We start from the raw sequence: 18,888 nt of genomic DNA on the forward strand, positions 1-18,888 counted from the left end.
CAAAGGCATGCAGATTAGGTAAACTGGCTACTCTAAATTGCCCATAGGTGTGAATGTGAGTGTAAATGGATGTTTGTCTCTGAGTGTTATCCCTGTGACAGACTCATGACCTGTCCAGGGTGAACCGCACCTCTCGCCCAGTGTCAGCTGGGACTGGCTCCAGATTACCCATGACCCATGATGGATAAGCAGCATAGAAAATGAATGAATGAAATTCTCACATATATACATGTACAGTCAAGCCAGAAAGTCTGCACACCCCTTTCACCTTCTTCACATTTTATTATGTTATAGACTTATTCTACAATAGATTGAGTTCATTTTTTGTCATAAAATTCTACACAAAATAGCCCATAATGACAAAGTGAAAGCAGATTTTTAGACATTGGTGCTAATTTATTAAAAATCAAAATATAAAATATATGTACACAAGTATGCACACCCTTTGATATGACACCCGAAAGTGAGCTGTGGTGCATTTTGTTTCTACTGATACTGCTTGAGATGTTTCTACAACTTAATTGGAGTCCACCTGTGGTAAATTAAATTGATTGGACATGACTGGGGATTGCCAACACCTGCCTATATAAGGTTCCACAGTTGACAGTGCATGTCAGAGCAAACTCCAAGCCATGGGGTCAAAGGATTTATCTGCAGACCTCAGAAACAGGATTGTGGCAAGGCATAGATCTGGAGAAGGGTACAGCTTTACAGGTCCCAAAGAGCACAGTGGCCACAATCATTTGTAAATGGAAGAAGTTTGGAACCACCAAAAATCTTCCTAGGCCCGGCCAAACTGAGCGTTCGGGGAAGGTGGGCCTTGGCCAGGGAGGTGAGCAGGAACCAGAGGGTTACTCTGATAGAGCTCTAGTGTATCCTTGTGGAGCTGGGAGAACCTTTCAGAAGATCAACCATCCAGGCAGCACTCTACAAATAAGGCCAGACGGAAGCCACTCCTTAGTAAAAGGCACATGACAGCCTGTTTGGAGTTTGCCAAAAGGCACCTAGAGGACTCTCAAACCATGAGAAACAATATTCTCTGGTCTGATGAAACCAAAATTGAACTTTTTGGCCTGAATACCAAGCGTCACGTCTGGAGGAAACCAGACACTGCTCATCACCTAGCTAATGCCATCCCATACCTGCCAACCTGTACGCATCTTGCGTAGCCGCTACGAATTTTTACCTCATTGTACGACTGTATGTTTTCACATTAAACAGTACGCATATCCTCCGAACTCGCATTTCAGTCAAGTTCTCCCTGAAGTTGATACCGCTGATCTGTGAGAAAACTCAAAGCCAGAATGGAACGCTTTGCCCAATCCCCCCGCCCCTCTTCCAGAGTGTGTGGCTCTGCCCTCTTCACCCCCTCCCCTTCCTCCTTCGCGTCTCTGACTTGAGTGCAGCGGTGCAGCCAGGTGGCTAGAGCGAGTCGGGGATTGAAACGTCAGTTAGAGACGTCGTTTTTATATTTGTAACAGAAACGGTTGTGTTTCACGTGTACTCGAGCTTCCTAGCCGTTATTTTGTGCATTTACAACACCAACAGTACAGGCTAGTTCTTCATTTAACTTCGAAGCCGTCACTCGAGGTTGCATATTCGATGTGGTAACCAACGAAACCTGATTACAATTCCTCTCGCGCTCTCATTGAATCACTATGATAAGTACCACTTTATTGATGTGCTCAACAAAACGTAGCGTGTTGTATATCTTAAGGGCAGTTGCTAACTTCTGTCAATGGTAGGCTAGAATGTTTGCAGATGATGTGAAGTCGAAAATTGGTCATCCATCTTATGAAAAAACCTGCGTGGTACTGCAGTATCAAATGCTTTTTTATACAGTATTACTGCAGTAAATGCAATATTTCGAATGCAAATGCAATAGTTTGCACATGAAAAAGGCATACTACAAAATACTGCAGTGTACTGTATAATGCAATATTTTTACTGTATAATGCAATATACTTCCAACATGTTAAAAAAATGCAAAAGTCTAAACCTATTGCATGGGAAATTTGTGCATACCATGTTTTGTGTTGAAAGTGCCTTTTTTTACATACTGTATTAATTTAATGTGTTATTTATTTTGAAAGAGTGGCTCTGGTTTAATTTTATTTCATTTGCGCATGTATTTAATGTTTGTTGTGCTTTTCAAAACGGAAGGAAGTTCCCAAGAGCCATCAATAACAGTTTCCCAAAGTCTAGCAATAGGAATGTTTTACAAAACTGGACTATGTTCCCAAGGTCAATCAATAAAACTGGATTGAAAGTGTTTTTGGTCTGCTGGTTGTGGTCTCTGGGGGCGCACGCGCGCCGGGTTTGGGTGAGGTTGATGCGGGGGGGGGTACTCATGAAACTGTAAAATTGTACTCATAAAATTTTTTCAAGGTTGGCAGGTATGCCATCCCTACAGTGAAGCATGGTGGTGGCAGCATCATGATGTGGGGATGTTTTTCAGCAGCGGGAACAGGGGAACTAGTCCTGATGGAGGGAAAGATGAATGCAGTTAAGTACACCGAGATCCTTGAAGAAAACATGCTCCAGAGCGCTCTAGACCTCAGACTGGGGTGAAGGTTTACCTTCCAATATGACAATGACCTGAAGCACATAGCCAAGAGAACAAAAGAGTGGCTTTGGAGAAAGTCTGTGAATGTCCTTGAGTGGCCCAGCCAGAGGCCAGACCTGAATCCAGTTGAACATCTGTGGAAGGAGCTGAAAATGGCTGTGTACTGATGCTCCCCATCCAGCCTAACAGAGCTTGCAAGGATATGCCAAGAGGAATGGGCAAAAATGTCCAGAAACAAGTGTGCCAAGCTCGTAGCTTCTTTCCCAAGATGCCTTGAAGCTGTAATTGCTGCCAAAGGTGCATCAACCAAGTATTAGGCTAAGGGTGTGTACAGATATGTCACCCCTAAATAACCTATTTTTGTCAGTAAAATAAAATTGCATATTTTCTAAAAACCTGTTTTTACTTCATAATTATTGGTGATTGTGTGTAGATGTTTGAGGCAAAAAAAAATGAGCTCAATCTATTGTAGAATGAGTCTGTAACGTAATAAAACGTGGAGAAGGTGAAAGGGGTGTGCAGACTTTCCAGCTTGACTGTATATCCAGTGTATGGTTGTAATGCAGTGCCACTGTCTGTATCTGTCTGCACCATGTGCATTAGTGCTGCAAATGTCTGTATCTGTATTCAGATTTAAACATGAAGTGGGTGTGGCACTTTTTAATTAAATATGAACACTGAATGAGTTGTGAATGGTATTATTTTTATTCGTACTGTCCCTGATACTTTCTTAAAAATGTCATTTGTTCTGTTTACCAAAATATGAACAAACTAGTAGCCTAAAGGCCCGGTCCCACAATACCAATAACTATAAATAAATCAGTCCCCTGCAGTTTATGTGGTTGGTGGTCAGGCCAGACTGATAATGATACCTATAGCCCAGGCCTGGGTTTATCAGTATCGGTGAGATTGCTACTGGAACGATTTTTCCAGGCCTGGACCTGATCCGATTAAAACATCTGACCAATCAGGTAATTGTTTACACGCGACATTGTCTGAGCATGTGCTATTTTTCCCCATCTTTGTACATCCTTGTTGCATCATGACGTCACAGAATACGGATTCACAGAAAATAAAAATATATATAATACAAAACACGGATCTTTTATTCACAGATATGTGATTTTCCGTGAAATATCAATAGTAAATTAATGAAGTAAACATCTAAATGCAGGTAAGATATTTTAATTATGAACTTCGGCAGTCCAAACATGTAATTGTTTTCAACGACTTAATTTTTTGTCCGTGATGCATCATCCGTATGAAATCGATAACCAATCTGTAATTCAGGGTGTCCCAAAAAAATTTACTCACATTTTGACACTTCATAACTCATTGGATTTTTCATTTCTTTTCAGCTCAAATTAACCCTAATAATGGCAGAAGTATGACTAAGTTTTGAAGAAAGAAAATTTATCATAAAGTGCTACTGGAAGCATGAAAACATTATGGAAGTGCAAAGACAATTTAGAAGACATTTTCACAAAGATCCACCAACGTGACACACCATTGCTCGCATCCAAGATAAGTTTGAATCAGATGGAACTGTACATGATGTCCATAAGGAGCATTCAGGAAGACCAAGGTCATCAATCTTGTTTCTAAGTCAATAAGCAATGCATTTATTGTAATTTAAACAGTGAGTCCATTTTTTTGGGACACCCTGTATACTGAAACATCCGTGACCAATCCATAAATTATTTGCATCCGTATTAAAATCCATAACCAAGCCGTATTTTGTATCCTTTTTTATTATATTTCCATAGTCTGTGACCTATCTGTATTTTCTCAACCACTGGATGGGTACATGGGTTGTTTTGAAGTCCAAGCTGTACAGTATGACCTGGAATAATGCGCTACTACTTGGAAAAACTTCTATGACTATTCCTAAATTGCACGTATTTATTTACCTGAGTGACAGGACCAACCGGTATTATAGTCGGGATTATAGTTGTGGTGTGATTGCTCCAGACTGGAACTAAATTCAGGCAGGGGTATAGTCATAGTTATCGGTTTTGTGGGAACGGGCTCTCAATTATTCACCTTCATCCCTGATCCAATAGTATGTCAATAAAATATCTATAACATGAATTTATTTAAAAATAATAATAATAAACAGGTTATACAGAACTGTATAAGTTCCAATAGTTACACCTGCAAGTGTAATTTCAGTAAGTTAGGATTGATGAACATGCTGTAATTAAATTTGTGGTCATTTCTGTGAACTAATTTTAGTCATGACTTGAATCAGTCGTCACTGCAGGTGTATTTTGTTAACATTTAGACCAGCATTTAAACAAATTAATACATACATGTATTAGCTTACTTTGTTTCTTTGTAAACGTTATTTGTGTTTTAATTAGAGTGTTATCTGAAGCATAATGTAACCATTACCCAACTATAAAGACTCCCTTGTTCAACCAAAGTCATTAAAGCTTCTTGGATAGTTATTCCAAAGACATAGAGTTTTTATGAGTCTCATAATCATGTTGCAGCATGTTGCCCTGGAAAACACTGAGTCATGAGAACTTCACAGGTTTGACAAGGTGCTAACTGAAACTATGACATAACTTTGTTTTTTTCCTGGTGCTTGCGTTATGTGAAACATTAACTGGATATGTCTACTTATGAAATCTCTAGCATAGTTTTTTTTTATAGGATCTCTCATTGAAAAATAAAAGTTTATTGCTTAGTTGGAGGATAAGCAGCTACAGATAATGGATGGATGCTTAGTTGGAATTTCTCTTTGAACATCATGTCTGTCGCTGATTACATCTTTGTTTTATTTACAGATGAAAGGGATTATAGATGTTTGCATTTCTTGACACGAAGTAATTTATCGAGGCCTGATAAATTCTCACAATTAACTACCGAATGGCTGACATATTAATAGTTCAGGTGCCGAATTAGTAAAGCTCTTATCCAGCTGAATGGTTCCTTTGTATTTTTTGTGTTTAACACACAAGGGACCTCCCAGTAGTGTTATTTACAATATGAGCAAGTATTTGAATGTATTTCATGGGAATTCAGTTGTTAAGTGTAAGGTTCTTGTACAACCCCGATTCCAAAAAAAAGTTGGGACAAAGTACAAATTGTAAATAAAAACGGAATGCAATGATGTGGAAGTTTCAAAATTCCATATTTTATTCAGAATAGAACATAGATGACGCATCAAATGTTTAAACTGAGAAAATGTATCATTTAAAGAGAAAAATTAGGTGAGTTTAAATTTCATGACAACAACACATCTCAAAAAAGTTGGGACAAGGCCATGTTTACCACTGTGAGACATCCCCTTTTCTCTTTACAACAGTCTGTAAACGTCTGGGGACTGAGGAGACAAGTTGCTCAAGTTTAGGGATAGGAATGTTAACCCATTCTTGTCTAATGTAGGATTCTAGTTGCTCAACTGTCTTAGGTCTTTTTTGTCGTATCTTCCGTTTTATGATGCGCCAAATGTTTTCTATGGGTGAAAGATCTGGACTGCAGGCTGGCCAGTTCAGTACCCGGACCCTTCTTCTACGCAGCCATGATGCTGTAATTGATGCAGTATGTGGTTTGGCATTGTCATGTTGGAAAATGCAAGGTCTTCCCTGAAAGAGACGTCGTCTGGATGGGAGCATATGTTGCTCTAGAACCTGGATATACCTTTCAGCATTGATGGTGTCTTTCCAGATGTGTAAGCTGCCCATGCCACACGCACTAATGCAACCCCATACCATCAGACATGCAGGCTTCTGAACTGAGCGCTGATAACAACTTGGGTCGTCCTTCTCCTCTTTAGTCCGATTGACATGGTCCATTTTAAATGAGCCTTGGCCCAGAGAAGACGTCTGCGCTTCTGGATCATGTTTAGATACGGCTGCTTCTTTGAACTATAGAGTTTTAGTTGGCAACGGCAGATGGCACGGTGTATTGTGTTCACAGATAATGTTCTCTGGAAATATTCCTGAGCCCATTTTGTGACTTCCAATACAGAAGCATGCCTGTATGTGATGCGGTGCCGTCTAAGGGCCCGAAGATCACGGGCACCCAGTATGGTTTTCCGGCCTTGACCCTTACGCACAGAGATTCTTCCAGATTCTCTGAATCTTTTGATGATATTATGCACTGTAGATGATGATCTGTTCAAACTCTTTGCAATTTTACACTGTCAAACTCCTTTCTGATATTGTGCCACTATTTGTCGGCGCAGAATTAGGGGGATTGGTGATCCTCTTCCCATCTTTACTTCTGAGAGCCACTGCCACTCCAAGATGCTCTTTTTATACCCAGTCATGTTAATGACCTATTGCCAATTGACCTAATGAGTTGCAATTTGGTCCTCCAGCTGTTCCTTTTTTGTACCTTTAACTTTTCCAGCCTCTTATTGCCCTGTCCCAACTTTTTTGAGATGTGTTGCTGTCATGAAATTTCAAATGAACCAATATTTGTCATGAAATTTCAAAATGTCTCACTTTCGACATTTGATATGTTGTCTATGTTCTATTGTGAATACAATATCAGTTTTTGAGATTTGTAAATTATTGCATTCCATTTTTATTTACAATTTGTACTTTGTCCCAACTTTTTTGGAATCGGGGTTGTAGCTGTGATACTTTTTAATCCATATGATAGTGAATGATTTTGCTACTTCTTACAGAATGGCTTCCAGTGTGTGATGTCTAAAGGTTTTCTTTCATCCAGTGTATTTTGAGTTGACGTCACGGTTAAGTTTGATCTTGGCTTTGAATCTACAGCACCACACAGACTGAAAAAAGCAAGCCAGTCTACTCCCACTTATTTATATGTCAAGATTTTGCTTTGTTACAAATTTGATGCTTATCACATGAACTCCTGTGCCGTGCATTTTGTGCTTCATTAAAGGTGACGTACCCCTTTTCCACAAGTTGACACAGTTACCTGAGGTCTTAATAAAATGTCTGTGATGTGCTTTGACACTTGTATGAAAAATTTTTTTTTTATCTGATTTCTCTATTGAGCGGCACGGTGGTGTAGTGGTTAGCGCTGTCGCCTCACAGCAAGAAGGTCCTGGGTTCGAGCCCCGGGGCCGGCGAGGGCCTTTCTGTGTGGAGTTTGCATGTTCTCCCCGTGTCCGTGTGGGTTTCCTCCGGGTGCTCCGGTTTCCCCCACAGTCCAAAGACATGCAGGTTAGGTTAACTGGTGACTCTAAATTGACCATAGGTGTGAATGTGAGTGTGAATGGTTGTCTGTGTCTATGTGTCAGCCCTGTGATGACCTGGCGACTTGTCCAGGGTGTACCCCGCCTTTCGCCCGTAGTCAGCTGGGATAGGCTCCAGCTTGCCTGCGACCCTGTAGAAGGATAAAGCGGCTAGAGATAATGAGATGAGATTTCTCTATTTTATTTTACTTTTTAACAACAGCAAATATAAAACATGGGTCCAATCAGGTTCAAGAATGTCCAATAAATGCATATTTAAATTAATATCCTTTTCAAGAGGTTCATGATATGATTCTTCATATCACCAGATTCAGGAAGGTTCAACAACAGTGCATCATTTCCTTTCTGCTCTTGTGTGACTTACTACATGGCAGAACCTGTTTCTCTGCGCGCCTTACTGCTGCCTTCTGTAAGCTATGGGGAGCGGAGCAAGAATGTGGAAGGAAAAGTAGTTCCTATTGTAAACAAAAATAAATAAAATGAAGTTAATAAAATCACTACACAAAGACTTCCTTGTTCAAACTAAGTCATTAAAGCTTCTCAGGTAATTATTCAGAAGACGTAGATAAAGTTTTTATGAGAGTCTTGTAATCATTATTTTATTTCTTTCTTTGGAAGGATCAATTCTCGAAACTTAACCTTCAGGATTGGAAATATCAATACTTTGGTATCAATCCACCCATCATTAGTTGGTAGGCTCTCCAGATACCCAAATGTAGTGTATGTGCACTGAAAAAGTGAATTTTTCATAATAAGTCCCCTTTAAGAGCTGATGCATCTGCTCTACTGATTGGTTTGTTTTGGGGGGGGTTTAAGGCCATCACACTACTTTATCTTGAGAAGCAAGGTGAGTTTGCTAGTACTGATACAAATAAAGCTCCAAGTGATGACATAGGTGTTGATTTGGGTAGGGATTGCTGGGACTCGACCCTAACAACTTTCATGATAGCTAAAATGTCCATACCAAGATTTGGGTTTTTATTGGAGGGAAAAACAGGCTAGTTGTGTAACAGCTAGTTTTGCTTCAGACCCTGAGGTGTTGACATGTGCTGTAAGTGTAAGTAGTTAGCTAGCTAACATTAATTAGAAATCGTATGTATAGCTAGCAACATAGCTGATGGCTGGAAACTGCAAGTATAGACCCCTTGCACACTGATGTCACATTTACGTTAGCAACCATCGGTACCCTGTACCTGGGGGACAAGTAAATTTTGTTTACATACTGTTCACACACTAAAGCCAAGCGAAGATGTCCGACATCCATTGCTGTTGTCTGAAGAAAACTCCAGCTAAAAAAGCTCTACTACTGGATTACTTGGATAATCTGTAGCTAGCTACCTGACATGGTTAACTAGATGCATAAATAGTGAGGAAGCTGACAATTAAAAACTGGAAAGTGAAAGTAGCTACGGTAGCTGACTTGATTAGAAACTGGTAAATGTTGGTAGCTATCTGACCTGGATAGAAACTGTACGTGTAAGTATCTAGTTAGTTGACACTGAATCACTGTTAATTTATATTTTATGCTTTGTTTTAGACTTTTCAAAATGGTTTAAGTGGAAACATTTCACTTGTGTCAAAAGTCATTATCCTAGTTAGCTTTTAGTACTGTGTCCATGGGTCTAATTTCAGCTAGCTAACTAGTGTTGCTGTTTGATTTTCGAAAGTATCTATATAGGCACAAGATAACCTCTCATTCATGTTTTCCTACCAATGTATAACAAAATGCTACTCCCATGGGCTGAACCCAGCCATACAGTAACACCACTCTTAACAGCTTCTTGTCTTTCTTCGTAAATTGTGAATCACTGTGAATTGTCAATCATTGGATCCTGTTGGCCTAATGTCAACTGTTTTTTCCTCAAGGAGGTTCTTTAAAGCAATGTTGAATTTGGCATGATCTCTCATTACTTATCTGTCATAAAAATGCTACGTGTTTTGAACCCTTCTATAATGCTTATGTCAAGAGTAATCAGATGACATGAAAAGGGAAGGTTTATTTATGAGGGCGGCACGGTGGTGTAGTGGTTAGCACTGTTGCCTCACAGCAAGAAGGTTCTGGGTTCGAGCCCAGCGGCCGACAGGGGCCTTTATGTGTGGAGTTTGCATGTTCTCCCCATGTCTGCATGGGTTTCCCCCACAGTCTAAAGACATGCAGGTTAGGTTAATTGGTGGCTCTAAATTGACTGTGAGTGTGAATGGTTGTTTGTCTCTATGTGTCAGCCCTGTGATGACCTGGTGACTTGTCCAGGGTGTACCCCACCTCTTGCCCATAGTCAGCTGGGATAGGCTCCAGCTTGCCCACAACCCTGAACAGGACAAGTGTTTACAGATAATGGATTGGTGTATTTATGAGAGTACAATGGAGAATTTTACGCATACATATCAACACCCACAGTTCCTCATGTAGGGATCGATAAAGTGTTATCTTATTATCAGAAAGTATTCAGGGGCAAAATTCAAACTGTTAGATTAATTATATTTGTACTGATAGTAAGTTTTTTCCAGTCAGCAATACTAACCTGTGTATACATCATAAACTTCTTGCCCTCATTCAGAACTGCATGCATTTTAAATTCCATTGAAACACTAATTTGGTTGCCTTTCTAAATGTAAAAATGGAAAGGGAAATTATGGCATGGGAATGTCCATACTTCATGTTCATGCTTGTACATGATCATTTTACCCATTCAAACGGTGAAACTGATTTCCAGTGCCTGATTTTTTTTTTTGTCCTAGTTTCAGGTTTTTTTTGTATGGTTTTTGAAATGTAGTTGAGCTGGAAATTTTTGATCATTACGTTAATGGCATTTAGCAGATGTTCTTATCCAGGGCAACATACAAGATACCTAAAATAGCCTGGGGAGCAGTTTGGGGGTTAGGCGCCTTGCTCAAGGGCACTTCAGCCATTCCTGCTGGTCCAGGGAATCGACCCAGGAACCTTTTGGCCCCAAAGCTGCTTCTCTAACCATGGCATCCCCATGATAAAACTCAACAACCCTGGTTAATGATATTACCTCACATGGAGTTAAACAGAGGTACTTCTAAAACCAATCAAGGCAAGCTGCTAGACAGGATGCTGGATGACGTTTTTTTTTTTAACCCTCAACTGGTTATCACAAGGTCACTATAAAATTCATGAGATAGTAGTAAAAGCATAAGTTTTAAAGCCTAGCCCTTCAACTTTATTTTGCTTGAGATAATGTTGTTATTAATGTTCAGCCTCACCCAAGTTAGCACTGTCACCTCGCAGCAAGAAGGTCCTGGGTTTGGGCTCAGCAGCCAACAAGGGCCTTTCTGTGTGGAGTTTGTATGTTCTCCCCGTGTCTGTGTGGGTTTCCTCTGGGTGCTCTGGTTTTCCCCACAGTCCAAAGACATGCAGGTTAGGCTAATTGGTGGCTCTAAATTGACCGTGAGTGTGAATGGTTGTTTGTCTCTATGTGTGAGCCCTGCGATGACCTGGCGACTTGTCCAGGGTGTACCCCACCTCTCGCCCATAGTCAGCTGGGATAGGCTCCAGCTTGCCTGCGACCCTGTATAGGATAAGCGGTTACAGATAATGGATGGATGTGTAAGGGGGTCCATGATAAAAAGATTTTAGATCTCCTGCTTCAGGAAGCAGTATTTCGAAATTGTCATTCATCCTCGTAATGGTGGGTGTAATTTTCTAAGAAGAAGAATAATTTGTGATGCTGATTATGTTTTTGTGGATACCACAAATTACTTGGAAAAATTTAAGAACTTTACTGTATAAAGCTGCACAAGAACAGCATTGGTAAGACTTGCACTCACCTCTGTCCTATGCTAAGGCACTTTTGCACAAGTTGTATTCTTGAACTTGTATTAGTCACAATTTGATTCTTTACTTACAGAATTCAAGACCTGCCTTTAGATTGGCACCACCTTTAGTGGCAGCACGGTGGTGTAGTGGTTAGCATGGTCGCTTCACAGCAAGAAGGTTCTGGGTTCGAACCCAGCGGCCGGCGAGGGCCTTTCTGTGTGCATGTTCTCCTCGTGTCTGCGTGGGTTTCCTCCAGGTGCTCTGGTTTCCCCCACAGTCCAAAGACATACAGTTAGGTTGACATGGGGCAGCTTTGGGCTGAGGTGCCCTTGAGCAAGGTACCTAACCCCTGACTGCTCCCCGGGCGCTCTGGTGTGGCTGCTCTGGGTGTGTGTGTGCGCGTGTGTGTTCACTGCTTCAGATGGGTTAAATGCAGAGGATGAATTTCACTGTGCTTGAAGTGTGCATGTGACAAATAAAGGTTTATTCTTCTTCTAGATTCCTAAGAGTTTTGGGTACACATACTCGTTAATTTTTTTTCTTCTGTATTTTGACTATTTTCTACAGACATCAAAACTATGAAATAACATCTGGAATATATATTACTAAGATAGATAGCTCGATCTATCTAGAAGTTCTGTCAGTAGAGGATGACCACAGTTCCAGGATCAAAGCCCGATTAAATTTTTTTTTACCTTATTTTCTTTACTTGTTTTTGTATTATTGTCCAGTAAACTGGTATGAATCCTAAAATATGAATGTCTTTTGTACACACAGTCCTAGACATCTGTCACTGTGAAGTGCAACTAAGTGTGAAATGAACTCTTCTTTAAATGATAGACAGCATATGCTGATGTTTGCCATGATTAATGCCAGGCTGGTGAATATGAAGGCAGCCTCTTTCTGATAAGCTGCCTGTGACATTTGCTTTGTGCGATTCTGTTGAGACCATGTGCCAAGCCAAAAGAGACCAGTGAGGCATAAATTAAATCTTAACTGCAAGTCAAGTGCCAGTAGAGCTGGAGCTCTGTGAGTTTAGCTGAACATGTTTCATTTAACTGGCATTACACAGCATCTCTGGAGGGCAGGTTTGGCCCAAGAAAGCCTCACAGATGGCATAAACACTCCATCATTAATTTAACCTAACCAAACAGACAGCAGCAGGGCAAACATAAAGTATTCAACCCCTACAAACACAGATGAAACAGCTCCAGGAAGCCAAGGAAAACACTCAGACACTGATATGTCCACTGAAAAGAATCTTTAATAGAAAATCATTAGAAATGACATAAATAGGAACAGTAATAATAAGTTAAAGTTGTTGAGGTGCAGTTTGAATCAGGCTGTCTCAGGAGGCCATCTGTTCCGCCTCGTACTGCAATCTGGGACTATCGCTCTTTTTCTACTTCACCCCGTCTGTGTTGGAACAGCTGAAATAGATCCCATCATGGCAGCTGTAGAGGATTATGGATGGAATGGATAATGAGAAGATCCCTGCAGATAGATTGGTCAAACCATTCACAGTCAGGAGCATGATGCAGTTTTTCACTCCCGCTCAGTATCACATGCTGAGGCTCCTGATTGTTTAGTAATCCAAGACTACTGACTATGCCAGGGGCACGATGCACAGGTGGCTTCAATGGCAAAACAAGAGTGAGAGTTCATCATGCAGAGCGGCGAGCTCAGTCTGGTATAACCTAGTTTAAGGCATTTCCTCCCCCACCAGGCTTCACCACAATTTCATTCGTCTGCAATGGAAGAGCGAGCATTAGCATTTTGTCAATAGAGCAGCAGATGTTTCAGTTTAATTTAACTTCCTGTTGATGGATGGGAGTTGCACAGCCCGAGTCAGGCTTCACAAATTGAGGGGTTAAAACAACTCTGACATGAATTGAATGGTGTGGTTTTGTCAATTGTCACTTTGTTCTATGTGTTTACACAGCTTTTTCACACATCTGCTTATTTCTCCTTTTGAGCCTGACCACTGCTCAAAATTACACTAACCCTGACATTACATTCAAAAGAAAATGTTTAAAAGATTATGATACATAGTGTAGTGTAGAATAAGGTGGAGAGCCTGATTTTGCACAACAGTATCAAGATAATCTCATAATGCTATGTTTGGTCAAAGAGGAATGTGGGTGTGAGTCATTTGTGATGCTAATAGATAATGTTTTTTTCCCACATCACTGGGATAAACAGGTGTAGGACTGCATTGCTGTCATAGCCAAAACATCAACTGAAGCAATATGAGAGATGGTGTAACAGTAAGACAACAACTCACACATTGCATCCAGGGACCGTCCTTTCCTGTGACTGCCTGGGGTCAATCATTCTCTTCAGGAACCCTGGTAGTCGTAGTTTGAGTCGGTCGTGCTGGGGCGATGGCCTCGACCTGCTGAAAGATGAATAATATTAAGTATTATTCTATCCACATTCACTGGATATCAGCAATCGCACACTCTGATTGGTTACTCTACTACTAGGATATCAGCTCATATACCGTGAGTAGACAAAAACAAAATGGCAGAGCGTGTTGCTGAACCAATTGAGGACAAAATAAAAACTCTACTCGAAAACAAAACCCAAAAAAATACAACAAAAAAAAAAGCAGCAAACTATGGAATAAAAGTAATTTGATGGTAAGAACGTATCTTTTTAAAATGTATTTTTCAAGAATTATAGCCTTTTTCACAAATTGCTCCCATTATATTTTGCCAGTTTGTCTACATTCTAAGCGGAAATGATTTTGTCAGACATTTTTTATAAAGTTTTTATTTATCAAATTTCCAAAAAGTAAAAATGCTCTGTTTCTCAAAGTCCAGTGAATGCGGATATAATAAAACAGGTATTCCCCTCAATCTCATCATACATGGCTTATAGCCAACTCGGTGCTACGTGCCTTGTCGGCTATCTCACATACGACTCGATTTCGTGGAATAACTTAAATATTTCACATTTTGTTTCTTTTTTCTCTTATCAGTGCCCTAGCACTTCAGGACCCAGCATGCATTGCTCAAATACATTATATAACCAGTGGGAATCTCCAGCAGGATTGACTAGTCCCACTGACATACAATCTTAAAGTCTTCAAAATGCATCATCAAGAAGAGGTTTTCCTGTATCCAAATTAGAAAACTGTGCCCTAGAGACTACTGGATCTACTACTGGACTGTTTCAATATATTTCCATTTTGTCTGTGTGTCTTTTATCTGACCTCATGACTTGTAGTTTGTTGATGCTCACCATTGACGTTGCATTGGAGATGCTGCTTCTGTGCCAGTGCTCCTTCTCTTTTCTTCCTCATACTCTTTTTCTTCTTCCAAATCTTCCTCCTTTACTTCCAGCTCTTGATGCTCTTGTATGCAGTTCCACAGGTGGCTGTTGACCCACAGTGCCTCCTCCAGCGTAAGACCATGGCGCACACAGGACACTTGGCGGCACAGCGGGCACCTGACACTCAGCATACCACCCCGCAGTTTGGCCATGGTTTCGAGGCAAGGGTAGCAAAACGTGTGGTTGCAGAAAAGCACTCGGGGAACATGTCTGTTCCGGGAGTAGCGCTCATAGCATACGCCACACTCGTGATCTTCACTCAGCACCATGGCACAGAACACGAGAAGGAGTCACCAAGAGAGAATGTGTGAGTAGTGTATATGAATGGTTATTCAGATCCTTCAAGGATATCACCAGCCCAGCAAGAGAAGTTGGTAAGTGCAGGATAGGAATTGGATGAAGGTCCAATTGGACAATGTTCCACAATAGAGAATGTTGTTGGTTATGTAGGTCCTCCTCAGTAATTAATCAGAATTGTGGTTTGAGTTATTTTACAGGAGCAATGGTATGTCTGTTTTATTTGTCTTCCTCTCTGTTAAAGAACAAACAAAATATAGCAATTAATATGTGTCCAATGTCAGCACTTTCCTAATGGCAGCTTCAGATAAAGGAAAGTCTATGAGTTGCATGCACACGTCAAACAAACAATCCAAAAATTACATTTACACAAATATTTATTCATTTTCAGAAACCACTTTTTCCTGGTCAGGTTTGCGGGAACACTGGGTGTGGAGTGGAAATACACCCTGGGTGTGACACCACTCCATTGCAGGGTAACACACATACACACACACACAGAGGTATGTTTGTAATGATGCTATAGAGGCCTTTCACTGACATCACAGATTTTTGTTTTTCATGTAGTGTCTGCCATATTGCTGGGCAAACAAAGAAACAGCCACAGCAGTTAATAATAAAAATTGAAACCACTGCAGTCAGTACAATCTCTCTGAAATTATTAAAAATTTTATTTTATACCAGCAGATCACATTACATTCAAAAGCTGAAACATGCAGGCATCACAAATCCATATAATTTACATACAAATGTATTTATTTATTCTGCCCCCACTGCTCTCTCTCTCTCTCTCTCTCTCTCTCTATGTGTGTGTGCATGCATGCAGGTTAAATGTAGAGGAGGAATTTCGTTGTGTTTGAGTGTACATGTGACAAAAAATAAAGGCTTCTTCTTCTTAATTTTCCCACAAATGTATTCCACTTGAAACGTGTACAGCAAGCCAGCTACCGGATTTGGGACACAATGACATCCTGAACTATTTAGTATTTGGGACTTCGAAATACACTAGAGAGACACTAAAGGCATACAAAAGTATGGATGCCTCCCAATATTTCAAGGCAGGTTTCGTGCCGGAATGTTACGGGAAATTCCCGAAAAAGAAAAATATCTTATGACAAAGGTAAGCTCAAACATGGACTTCTAATCATAATAAACAAGCCATGGCCTAGATCTAGCATATTTTATGGTGTTTAGCCTTGTCTGCATTATCAGTACATAACAAACATGCTAATCTCGCCAAGCATTCGGTCTAATAAAATATATTGCATCCTAAGCTCACATCCAGATATACATTTTAATGTTGCACAGAGCTTTCACACTAATGTGATGTAAAATGTTCTCCACACACACAGGAATGCTTTGTTGGCATTCAGTCTGCATTTAACTGCAGCTTGCCATTTTTCTCGTCTTTCTGTGTTCACCGGGAAGCGGTGAAAAGTTAAACCAGGCTATCTCTACGTCTGTTATTACATCCAAAAGCACTACAGGTCTCTGGCATTGTTCTTTTTGATGTACCTTCTACAAGTTTGTCTGTAGATGTACTAAATTGGGCTTGCAATCACTCATGTACACTTGTGTCAGTCGTTGGCAAACACAAAGCTTGCCCGACAATATGGCCACGTAAACAAGCCTACAGTTACGATAAGGTAATGTGAAAGACCTCTATTGCAGCTAATAAGTAGGCACAATTTATAGCTTTTTTTTGTGGGCTTTATTTGGCCAGTTATATTTAGGATAAGTGGAAAATTGCATACATTTGTTCTCACTTTAAGATCAGTCACGGTTTCATTTCTAATTCAATATATTGTCAAATCAGCACAAATCTCCAAATTATATCAAACACTTGAATATGGTACCCCAGTATAAATGTGTATAATATTCTCAAACCCCTACATAATACACTCCAATTAAATCTCTAATTATAACATGGATTAATGTGTATGAATTGGATTTTTTTAGGAGTAACAAAGTTGTTGGAGATTGACATAAATATTATTATGTTATTACAGATTATAATTGTACTTTGTGCCTTATATTGAGTTTGTCTCACAATCTGCTCTGTATTAAATGTCAGTAAAATCATAATTAAAATTCAGGAGCAGATGGCACGGCTGTCGTCAGTTCTCCATCCTGTCCTACAGAGTATTTACCATCACAATACTTCATTCTACCCAGGAGCTGTTGGCCACCTGTTAGTCCAGAATTATTCATTTGATTTTGACTTTGTAGAGGAAACCTTTGACCTGTTGTGGCCTTTCAGGCAGAAAATATCAGCGTGCAGATTTGTTAGTAAAAACAGCCAACTTGCATTTTCTTTACTACAGAAAAATATTGTTCAACGATATAATTAGGCTTGTAGTAGTGATACATTGAGACAAGGTCAGTAGATCATCTGTGTAAATCTTTACCGTTAATTAGACGTGTACAATAAATTTTCTTCAAAGGCTCTTTGGATCGTTGAGTTCTTTAGTTCTTTGATTCTTAAAGGAATTCTTTCTTATTGGGTAATGCTCTGCAGTAATATTCTATAGTGCCATTTAGGCTTTCTGGAAAAAAAAATGTCTAAGGTTCTAGTTTGAAGATTTAGGGTTCTAGATTTAAGAGTGTAACAACATAGAGACCCAAATTCTATCTAGCTTTCTAATTCAAGGATGCTTGATATCTAGATCTAACCTTTTTTGTCCTGCCCTCTAAAGCCTAAACTCAACCACAGACAGGAAGGTATTATTAAAGTTAAAAAAGGATGAAAGGAAACTGAAGATAAAGTATTACTTACAGCCAAGAGAACAGTGCTGTACCAGCCGTCTGTCAGGTGCTTGTTATTCTTTCTCCTTTCCAGCTGTTTGCTCAATCGAGTGACTGTTAGAGTGTGAGTAAGTGTGAGAGGAAGAACCAGTTCTGCTGTCTGTATGTGATTGCCTGGTGTGTGTTTTTAAAGGCTGCATGGAGCAGTGGGAGTGGTGAAGGATCTCTTGCACTACATGCAAAGTGGCACAGTGGAGCAGGAGGTGACCTTGTGACAGCCCAGTTCAGAAGAAAATTAGAAAGGGAGGTCTTTTTCCCAGTAACCAACAGCTCTCTTTGTTCACACAGGAGCAGCTGGAGAGTGTGCTGGGGGAGCGTATGTGTGTGTTTGGAATTGGGGGTTGGGATGCATTGACGGAGACACAGTTAAAATGATATCCTGTTAAAGTGTTACAGACTTTGAGAGAGATTTAGTAGCCAGTATTTATAGTTATAGTAGTGGATGGAATGCATTTTTTGTAGTACTGGTTTTTGTTTTTTTCTTTTTTTCGCCCTGACACAGGCACAATCAGATAAGATGAGATAGCATATTATTGGTCTCTAGGTGGGGAAATTTGGCTGTTAAACAGCAGCAGAAAAGCAAGCTAATGAGTGTATATAAAAATACAAGACATGCTGAGCAATAATTGTAATGATCGATAAAAAAGAACCGCAAATGAGCAAACATCTGGACATGTAGTGCAAAAGATATGATGGTGAGCAACAAACGAGCAAAAACAGGATCGGGTATTTACAGTGTCCAAGTGTACATGTAGTGTAAAATGGCATGAGGTGGTTAGCAGCTAGGGAAAAAAGGCATCAGCTGGGGGTCTCAGGCGCTGTTGTACAGCCTGATGGCTGTCGGCACAAAGGAGCACCTGAATTGCACCGTCTTGCACTCTGGGGAGATGAGCCTGTCGCTGAAGGTGCTCCCCATCTGCT

General features: G+C 40.2%; 1 protein-coding gene across 2 annotated transcripts; it reads right to left on the minus strand.

Annotated features, from left to right (window-relative positions):
* Positions 1–12,775: 12,775 nt before the first annotated feature.
* im:7152348 (uncharacterized protein LOC559250 homolog) lies at positions 12,776–18,083 on the minus strand. Of its 2 annotated transcripts, none has more exons than XM_060918332.1 (4): positions 17,939–18,083; positions 14,776–15,397; positions 13,814–13,924; positions 12,776–13,277 (listed from the first exon to the last, which is right to left on the minus strand). In XM_060918332.1, the coding sequence occupies exons 2-4, from the start codon at positions 15,132–15,134 to the stop codon at positions 13,259–13,261; spliced, it is 489 nt and encodes a 162-aa protein (XP_060774315.1). In that variant the 5' UTR covers positions 15,135–15,397; positions 17,939–18,083; the 3' UTR covers positions 12,776–13,258. The 2 variants fall into 2 exon arrangements, with proteins under 2 accessions (XP_060774315.1, XP_060774314.1); XM_060918331.1 differs by having other exon boundaries at positions 13,814–13,927; positions 17,939–18,081.
* Between the last annotated feature and the right edge of the window lie 805 nt (positions 18,084–18,888).

This window comes from Neoarius graeffei, chromosome 4 (assembly GCF_027579695.1).
Source record: "Neoarius graeffei isolate fNeoGra1 chromosome 4, fNeoGra1.pri, whole genome shotgun sequence".
Lineage (NCBI taxonomy): Eukaryota > Metazoa > Chordata > Actinopteri > Siluriformes > Ariidae > Neoarius > Neoarius graeffei.